Raw genomic sequence first — 9,695 nt, 5'->3', positions numbered from 1 at the left:
GAGATGCGATATGGCATAGAGTTTGTGTAATTTTGTCAACCCAAATTCGTAACCACTTGGTTGCAGCTGTTTCTGTGTAATATTCACGTTGTAAGGATGGGAATATTACACAGATTTGGTGCAATGGTAAATTGTTATTCAGTATCGGTGTAATTTCATGGCAGATGTAATATAGCATCAAAAAAGCGTGATTTTGCATCTGAAAATCACTGTTACATCGATTTTTTCGTACATCGGCTTAAATACATCGATGCGGATTACATTATTTTTTTCTGTGTATTTATTTAAATCGCGACAACAGTGAACTTAAAAAAAGTTTGTTTCTGTGTTTGTTTTTGTACTAAAAATAACGATGTTTTTACAAAGCACCATCTGCAAACCCCTCGACACAGTGCACAACGTCAAAATCGCTCGCGGAAGCCCAAAACAAAACCAAACAAACGGAACGAACTGCGGGACGGATCGGTTTAGATTTTCTGTTGTGCTGCTTTTTGCTTCGAAATTAAAGTGTTAAATTTGCATGCTTGTTCGCTAATTTGCGTAAATACGTGTTTTTCAAAAGTGCAAGAAAATGGTGTGATTATTTACTGGTGAAATTAACGGTGATAAAATGAATATTGGACGATTGAAGCTGAAGCCCAAGGGGAGCTCTGCTAGCAAAAGCAGCGGCCCCCTTCCGCCAGTTCAGGTACGAGTTGCATAGTTTTTTATTTTGTTTAAATTTGTATTGCTGATGTTCCAAATTGTCCAAATTGAAATATTTTGTTTTACAACACATTACAAGTATTAATGCGCAAGACATCGTAAGCCACGGCTTTTACATTGCAATAACTTACTATACTGAAATGAATGGCCCACTATTGAAAATTGATACATCTCGAAAGGGGCAAGGGGAGCGCTTCGGATGTAGAAAGTAGAACTCGCAATCTATTTTAAGACCTTCATCATTTGCTGTTGCTTTCGTGTTTGGGTTCCTCTAACTCTATGCTGAGTACGGGCTTCGCTGCGAACTTCTACTTTCATTTGGTAAAGAACACTTCTGGACGAACATTTGAAAAGGGCCTATCTGCTTTTTGTAAACAAACATGTTTCTGTCTCTGCAGGGCCCATCTGCATCCACCCACGCACATCAACACCCTTATCAGAAAGAGTGTTCTTCAAGCTATCTGTTAAGGGTGTTGATGTGCGTGGGTGGATGCAGATGGGCCCTGCAGAGACAGAAACATGTTTGTTTACGCAAAGCAGATAGGCCCTTTTCAAATGTTCGTCCAGACTTGGAATTTAATAAGTAATTAATTTATGACTCTCACTTCATTATTGGATGTCGATTTGTGTGGTGGTGATGCATTGCATACGTAATGCAAAACTGTGCTAATGGTCACGCTTCGATAGGCACTTCACCGTTGCAACATCAATTTATTATTCGGTGCATTGAAGACGGTATCAGATATGTACTAACCGCAGAAAATCTTTCTTTGCGAGTTTCTAATTGATCGATAGCTTTTTTTTTATCCACAAAAAAACTTGCGGCATACCCACTTTTGCACTTTTTTGTTTGGTTTCTAGTTTTCATACACAGCGTTTTGTTCAATAGTAAATTCAAAAGTCATCGAGACTAATCGCAATTAGCTCTTGAGAGATATCAATTATAGCGTACCTCCTTATTTTTTTTTTATTACACTATTGAAAGTGTGATACCTTGTGTAGCAGGCCTCGCCTGATAATTATGATAGTAGTAGGCCTGGGATTTAGAATAGAATAAAATGTCATTAGTTAGCCAACCACCAATCAAGTCAGAAGCAATAAACCTTAGCTTCTAGCTACCCACTGGCGTAGCCACGGGGGGGGGTTTTAGGGTTAAAACCCCCCCCAGAGCCAAAATTTGTGGAACAAATTTTCAGTATAAAGCGCTTTGCGACGAAAAAATTTTTCGGCTGCGCCGCTATTTCCAAACTACGAATACACTTGATCATTGCATTTTACAAAATGTAAGTGTCAAATCAAAAAAGGTATCATTGACCGTTGAAAACCCCTCCCAGAGACAATTTCTGGCTACGCCACTGTAGCTACCTGTTTTATTCCCTTGGTTACGGCCGTGGTTACGGCTATAACAGCTGGCGACGAGGATGGGATACTGTTCAAGCAACAAGCCTACACCCTCGGAGCCATTCAAGCAGACGAAATCCAGAGAGAACGTGAAGACGTGGAGTATCCACACCGTTCGGAACGTCGGAAGCAAGCGGAAGTTCATCCCGGTCGAGCTCAACGGTACAACAGTCAAGATCCAGCACGACTCGGCGTCCGACATCACCATTATCTCCGAAGATACTTGGAACAGCATCGGACAGCCACCCACTCAACCGACGGAGGAATCTGCAGTAACAGCTTCTGGTGGCAACCTCAACCTTCTCGCCGAGTTCCAAACCGAGATTACCATCAGGAATGTGACCAAAACTGGTCGCATTTTCATCTCGGACAACGCTGAACTCAACGTTCTTGGAATCGAGACTATGGATCTATTCGATCTGTGGTCTGTGCCGATCAGCAGCTTGGTCAACGTCGTACACCAACGTCCCGACCAACTACCCGATGAATACGTGAGTCAACTCAAGCAAAACTTCCCGGAGGTTTTCCGAAGCACGCTGGGTAGGTGCACTAAAGCGCAAGTGAAGCTGTACCTGAAGCCTGATGCACGTCCTTCCTATTGCCCGAAGCGACCCGTGCCGTACGCTGCGCTCCCAAAGGTAGATGAAGAACTCGAAAGGCTCCAGAACAACGGTATCATTTCTCCGGTTCGATTCTCGGACTGGGCAGCTCCAATAGTCGTCGTACGCAAAGCGGACAACATTTCGGTCCGTTTGTGTGGTGATTATTCAACGGGGTTGAATGACGCGCTGGAATGTGACCGCCACCCACTGCCTCATCCTGACGACCTCTTTGCGGAACTGGCTGGAGCACGTTACTTCACACACCTCGACTTGTCTGACGCTTACCTGCAGGTCGAGGTCGAGGAGGAATCGCGGAAGCTACTCACGGTCAACACCCACCGTGGCCTATTCCAGTACAACCGATTACCCCCTGGAGTCAAGTCGGCACCCGGCGCTTTCCAGCGCATCATCGACAGCATGGTGGCCGACATCCCTGGAGTCAAGCCGTATCTGGACGACATCCTCATCGCTGGTCGGACCAAGGAGGAACATGACCGCAATCTCTACAACCGTATACGTGAGTATGGTTTCCACTTACGTCTCGAAAAGTGTCGTTTCGCACTCTCCCAGATCGAGTTCCTCGGACATCTTCTTCTTCTTAGCGTAACGTCCTTACTGGGACAAAGCCTGCTTCTCAGCTTAGTGTTCTATGAGCACTTCCACAGTTATTAACTGAGAGCTTCCTCTGCCAATTCCTCGGACATATCGTGGACAAAGATGGCATCCGCCCGGACCCTTCCAAAACCGATGCCATTTCCAAGATGCAACCTCCGAAGGACGTTCAGCAGCTCCGTTCCTACCTCGGTGCTGTGAACTACTATGGTCGATTCGTGAAGCAGATGAAGAAGCTCCGGGTCCCTCTGGACAACCTGCTCAAGAAAGATGCCCGCTGGAATTGGACCGACGAATGCCAACAATCCTTCGAGCAGTTCAAGGCCATTCTACTCTCCGATCTGCTGCTCACCCACTATGACCCATCCAAGGAGATCATCGTCGCAGCAGATGCATCGAAGTACGGCCTTGGCGCAGTCATCATGCATCGGTTCCCGACCGGTGAAGTGAAGGCAATCGCTCATGCCTCTCGCTCACTGACCCCGGCAGAGATGAACTACGGACAAGTGGAAAAGGAAGCATTGGCCCTGATTTTCGCTGTCACTCGCTTCCACAAGATGCTGTACGGACGCCACTTTCTCCTGCAGACCGATCACCAACCGCTCCTCAAGGTTTTCGGTTCCAAGAAAGGTATTCCTGTTTACATCGCGAACCGATTGCAGCGTTGGGCCTTGACACTCCTGCTGTATGATTTCGACATCAAGCACGTTTCAACGACAAACTTCGGCTATGCAGATTTCCTTTCGCGGCTGATGTCATCGCAACGAAGGCCGGATGAAGATTACGTGATAGCCGCCGTATACGTCGAATCCGAAGCGAAAGCAATACTCGAAGACACCATCAGCAACCTCCCAGTGACGCACCAGATGATTGTGGCTGAAACACGAAAGGACCCAGTTCTCCAGCAAGTGGTGAGCTTCCTCAAGGAGGGTTGGCCGGCCCAACCGAAGCAAATCGCAGATCCAGATGTCAAGAAGTACTTCGCAAGACGAGATGGACTTCAAGTTGTCGACGACTGCATCATGTTCGGCGATCGAATCGTCGTTCCCCTCAAGTTTCGAAGGCGGATTGTTCGACAATTGCATCGTGGACACCCAGGAATGGATCGGATGAAGTCTCTGGCCCGAAGCTACATCTACTGGCCGAATGTGGATGACGACGTAACGCAGTTCGTTCGAAAGTGCACAGCGTGCGCTGAAGCAGCAAAGTCTCCGACAAAAGCAAGCCTGGAGTCGTGGCCTCTTGCAGTCAAGCCGTGGCAACGCGTCCACATTGATTTCGCTGGCCCAATCGACGGTTATTACTATTTCATCATCGTGGATGCCTACTCGAAGTGGCCCGAAATTTTTCGCACCCGTTCCATCACCACAACTGCAACCCTGGATCTGCTTCGTGAGACGTTTTCCCGTTTCGGCTACCCGGACACTCTGGTCTCGGACAACGACACGCAATTCACCAGCGTGCAGTTTCAGCAGTATTGCCGTGAAAATGGTATCACCCATCTCCGCACTGCTCCCTACCATCCGCAGTCCAACGGTCAAGCGGAACGATTCGTTGGCTCCCTCAAGCGCGGTCTCAAGAAGCTGAGCAAGGGGGAAGGCTCACCCACACTGGAGCACCTGCAGACATTCCTCTCGGTGTATCGCTCAACTCCAAATCGAAACACACCGCAATCGACGTCTCCTGCAGAAGCGTTCCTTGGAAGACCATTACGCACCACTTTGGACCTCTTGAAGAAGCCTGCTCCTGAAGCCCCAGGTGCCAAGAACCTCAAGCAGAATGAGCAGTTCAATCGCCGGCATGGAGCAATCAAGTGCGACTTCGAAGAAGATGACCTGGTGTACGTTGAACAGCATTTCCGGAATACCAAGTCATGGATGCCAGGTCGAGTCATCGAACGGAAAGGTTCTGTTCATTACATTGTGTCGCTGGAAAACAACGGAAGACCGAAGCTGGTTAGAGCGCATGTCAACGAAATGCGCCCTCGCTACGATACCGCCGTTCCAGAACCAACAACGCAGCTACCGTGGGAAGTCTTGCTTGATGAAGTACAGCTACAAGCTACAGCGGTACTGGCTGATCCCGAAGAACAGCCTGATATTGTCGAAGCTCCTGTTCCTGTTGTCGCCCTGCCACCGGTCTTGGAAGAAGCTGCTGGTTCGGTACAAGCTACGTCTGGCATTCCGCCGATTAAAGATGATGAAGCTCCGACCGTACCACCGCCGGTGTCATCGGAACCAGTTGAAGGATATCTGCGACGTGCTGTACGAGAATCAAGAATTCCAAGATGGCTGTCGTCCTACGACATATTCTATGAGGGGGAGATGTAGCAGGCCTCGCCTGATAATTATGATAGTAGTAGGCCTGGGATTTAGAATAGAATAAAATGTCATTAGTTAGCCAATCACCAATCAAGTCAGAAGCAATAAACCTTAGCTCCTAGCTACCTGTTTTATTTCTTGGTTACGGCCGTGGTTACGGCTATAACACCTTGTAATCATATAGACTTCCGTACTCTTTAAATGTCTGCAGTAATCTGATTTATTATTCTATCATATAATCATAGCCTACTAACATAATACATGGCACATCTCCTTTTTCATATAATTTACAATGTAATTCCATCAGTTTCAACGATCTGGAAACTACGCTTTATTATTTATATACAATCAATATTAAATTCTAAAGTGTTTATAATTTAACTTCTTTAAACTCCAGCAAATGTATCTTCTTTTTTTTTTTCAAAACCTCGGAATAACAGTCCATCTTCATCAGTGCGCCTCACTTCTGGGTCTTCTATTACGGGTCCTCTGAGCATCTCTTGACCGGTTTCCGTTCTCGTTGAACAACTAGACGCGGCCGGAAAATCGATTTTCTTCAAATGTGCAATGTTTCGTTCATACGGTGCTCCAGCATCCTGCTTCTCTATAGTAGCCCGATGACCTATGCGTTCCAACACCTTGTAGGTTTGGGTACTAGTAGTGGACCCCCTAAGCCATCGAAATTTACTTCTGCTGCTTTTTAGCTATGTTAGAGCAGTGGATTGTTCCAAAGTGGATTTTTTTAATAAGTTTCACGTCCCCTCTTTATGTTACGACCGTCAAACATACACCATTAATATATTTTTTGTAATTACGTTGCGAAAAGTCTCACTTTTCCATCAGAGAAAATGCCGTGAAAAGGCCTACTTTTCCACACTTGAACATCAGTGCCGAAAAGTAGTACTTTTCGGCACTCTTAAGTGTGCCGAAAAGTAGTACTTTTCGGCACTGTTGTTTGTATGGCCAATTTGATTATTCTTTTACACTCTTGTGCACTACAAACTAAGTATATTTGCCGGAAGTGTATTTCTTTTATGTTCAGGCACGTCCTGCAGTTAAGTTCCGGTATTATTTCTTGCCGAATTTGAAGGTTAAGTGCCAGACCGAACTGGGCAGGAGCTTGAAAATTTGTGACAGTCATCTCGGTCTGTCCTGATCTACCGGCCTAAAGAAACGACTACTTGATTGGATAATAGGATAAAACACGTGGAAGCCCGCCTGTCTGGTGTCCCAGAATGTGTTTGTGTAGCAAATGAAGGTGGTAATCGATGGGTGTTTTTCGTAATTACAAAAAACTTTGTATGCAACTCGTTGCAAAACTCGATTTTTTCAGCACTCGTTGTATTTATCCAACTCGGCAAGCCTCGTTGGATAAATGTACAACTCGTGCTGAAAAAATCATCTTTTTGCAACTTGTTGCATAAATAACTATTATGCAATTCAGTATCATAATTTACATTTTATGTAACTCATTTTGGTATCATAATGGCCAATTTTTTCGAACTGGCTCATTATGCAACTGAAATGAGTTGCATAATGAAAAATAGTTGTATAATGTTCATAATGCAACTCATTTGAGTTGCATTATGAACATTATGCAACTCAAATGGGTTGCATTATGAAAAAAATCATTGCATAAAATTTTGTATGGAACTCGTTGCAAAACTCGATTTTTTCAGCACTCTTCGTATTTATCCAACTCGGCAAGCCTCGTTGGATAAATGTACGACTCGTGCTGAAAAAATCAACTTTTTGCAACTCGTTACATAAATAACTATTTCTAGTGAAATACGCATTTGAAAATACGCATCGATGTTGCCTATAATGGACACCACCGGGGTCCATTATAGGATTGTTTACAAATATCTCGGCGCCTATAGTGGATCCCTCATTTGATTTCCATGTTAGCTGTCACGCCGCCAACGGTGCCTATAGTGGACCCTCCCTGAGTGTGCATATAGTGGACCCTTTTGAGTGTTTACATTCATTAAATAGTTAAAATAACCGATTGTTGCGGCCACTGGGTTATTTATTTGCCAGGAACTGCTGTGTAGCAATGTAATTGATGTTCCCCCGGTGGAAGTTGCCTGGAAATAGTTGATTTGGGCATTTATATTTGAGTTTTTCTGAAGGGGGTCCACTATAGGCGCAGGGTCCACTACTAGCACGCAACCCCTATTTCGCTTTACCGAATGTAGTCGCAAGTTTGTTTGATGGTAAAAGGTTCTTCATTAAAACAATATCGCCGCAACAGATGTCCGAATCTTGAGCTTCAATCCTCCCTTTCTTTTCCTTTTTGCTTGTTCAATTTGTCTTGATCGCGATAATCCGATGACTCCGGAATAGTTTCGATATCGTCAATCAATGGTAGGGGAAAAGCGGGTAACACCGTCAGGGTGGGTAAGCCCGTCACCCCAATGATTCTACCAGAAAATAGATATTTAGTAGCTTTTTGGCCACACACCTTATTGGTTTTTAGCATTTTTACTCTTTTGAGACACATAATACCAACATTGACCTGTCAAACGCGAAGAAAATAAACAAAACAAACGCACACGTTGTTGCACCAACGGTGGATGTAATTTTTCGTCGGTAGAATTTAGCCTCTGGATTACAAAACAAGTATATAAATTTATTTTAATCAATCAAGTATTCTCATCTGTACTATTCTTTAGTGCCAAGATTCATCGAACGGTCAATTTCAACAATTTTTCAGAAATTACGGTGCAATTCAGGAAAAGTTGGCATTTCGGGTAAGCCCGTCACTCATCGGCGAGGATTATTTCAGGAACTCTTTTTGGGATTTCTTCGAGTATTCTTCCAGTGATTCTTCAAGGAATCATCTGAGGGCTGGCAAAATAGAATCATAATTATTTTTATCTAGTTCAGTTAATCGAGGCGCAATCACATTTAACGCTTTACGGAGCCGAACGTTATATCAAGCTAAAAGTTACGATACATCGAGGTATGACCGTGTGTGTGATGGGTTCGATTTCCAGTCGGTCCAGGATCTTTTCGTAAAGGAAATTTTCTTGACTTTCTTGGGCATATGCTATAAAATATCTTCGTGCCTGCCACACGATATACACATTCAAAATGGTCATTGGCAGAGGCAGCTCTCAGTTAATAACAGTGGAAGGGTTCATAGAACAAGCATAACAACAGGCTTTTTCCAGTTGGAACGTAATGCCAAGAAGAAAAAGAAGAGAACGAGCGAGGTGTTTTGGTAGTATGGACTTTTTTACAATGGTGCGAAAGGTTAAATTATAGGCTGTTCTTTCCAGTTATACTGATGTACATGGAGTAATGCACAAATCTTATAAAATACTAATGAATCAAACTTTCTGCGTAGTCAAAATATCAAATTACCGCTTACATTAATTTTGAATAATCCCAATGCTTAAGGTGACGGGGTTACCCCTTCCTCCCCTATCTTTGACCTCATCGTACGTCCATAGCACAATTCTGTAGGTGTTTTGCCAGTGGTTGAATGAGGAGTTGTGTAATACATCAGGAGATAATCTTTCAAATCCTTTTTCCAATCACTTTTCAACGCATTACTAATCTGCAATCTCTTCAAAAGTGACCGATTCTGTCTTTCGACAAGCCCATTCTCTTGTGGCCAGTACGGCGCTGAATGATTAAGATGAATCCAGTTTTCCACGCTCGCCATAATGGCGGATGCCATAATAGTTATTTATGTAACGAGTTGCAAAAAGTTGATTTTTTCAGCACGAGTCGTACATTTATCCAACGAGGCTTGCCGAGTTGGATAAATACGAAGAGTGCTGAAAAAATCGAGTTTTGCAACGAGTTGCATACAAAATTTTATGCAATGATTTTTTCATAATGCAACTCATTTGAGTTGCATAATGTTCATAATGCAACTCAAATGAGTTGCATTATGAACATTATACAACTATTTTTCATTATTCAACTCATTTGAGTTGTATAATAAACCAGTTCGGAAAAACTGCTCATTATGATACCGAAATGAGTTAAATAAAATGTAAATTATGATACAGAATTGCATAATAGTTATTTATGCAACAAG

At 43.8% G+C, this 9,695-nt stretch overlaps 3 protein-coding genes across 3 annotated transcripts in view; 2 read left to right on the top strand and 1 right to left on the bottom strand.

Moving 5' to 3' along the window:
- LOC134291769 (uncharacterized) overlaps nucleotides 1–9,695 on the bottom strand; it is a 582,206-nt gene that overhangs the window by 189,212 nt on the left and 383,299 nt on the right. The window lies entirely within an intron of this gene.
- Nucleotides 428–9,695, top strand: part of LOC134291765 (kinesin-related protein 3-like) — a 33,854-nt gene continuing 24,586 nt past the window's right edge. Inside the window, exon 1 of the mRNA XM_062859918.1 lies at nucleotides 428–688. Within this exon, the coding sequence (XP_062715902.1) occupies nucleotides 611–688 (78 nt within the window). The 5' untranslated portion in view covers nucleotides 428–610. The remainder of the gene's footprint in view (nucleotides 689–9,695) is intronic.
- LOC134289993 (uncharacterized protein K02A2.6-like) lies at nucleotides 1,269–6,437 on the top strand. Its single transcript, XM_062856886.1, has 2 exons — nucleotides 1,269–3,294; nucleotides 3,411–6,437. Exons 1-2 carry the CDS (start codon nucleotides 2,127–2,129, stop codon nucleotides 5,648–5,650), a joined length of 3,408 nt encoding a protein of 1,135 aa, XP_062712870.1. The 5' UTR covers nucleotides 1,269–2,126; the 3' UTR covers nucleotides 5,651–6,437.

Source organism: Aedes albopictus, chromosome 3 (assembly GCF_035046485.1).
Source record: "Aedes albopictus strain Foshan chromosome 3, AalbF5, whole genome shotgun sequence".
Taxonomy (NCBI): domain Eukaryota; kingdom Metazoa; phylum Arthropoda; class Insecta; order Diptera; family Culicidae; genus Aedes; species Aedes albopictus.
Note: the sequence above shows the minus strand (reverse complement) of the source record. Positions and strands in the feature narration are given on the sequence as shown.

Coding starts and splice junctions, on each gene's coding strand:
- LOC134289993 (XM_062856886.1), top strand. CDS start 2,127: ATGGGATACTGTTCAAGCAACAAGCCTACACCCTCGGAGCCATTCAAG. Junction 3,295..3,410: donor CCAGATCGAGTTCCTCGGAC/ATCTTCTTCTTC, acceptor AATTCCTCGGAC/ATATCGTGGACAAAGATGGC.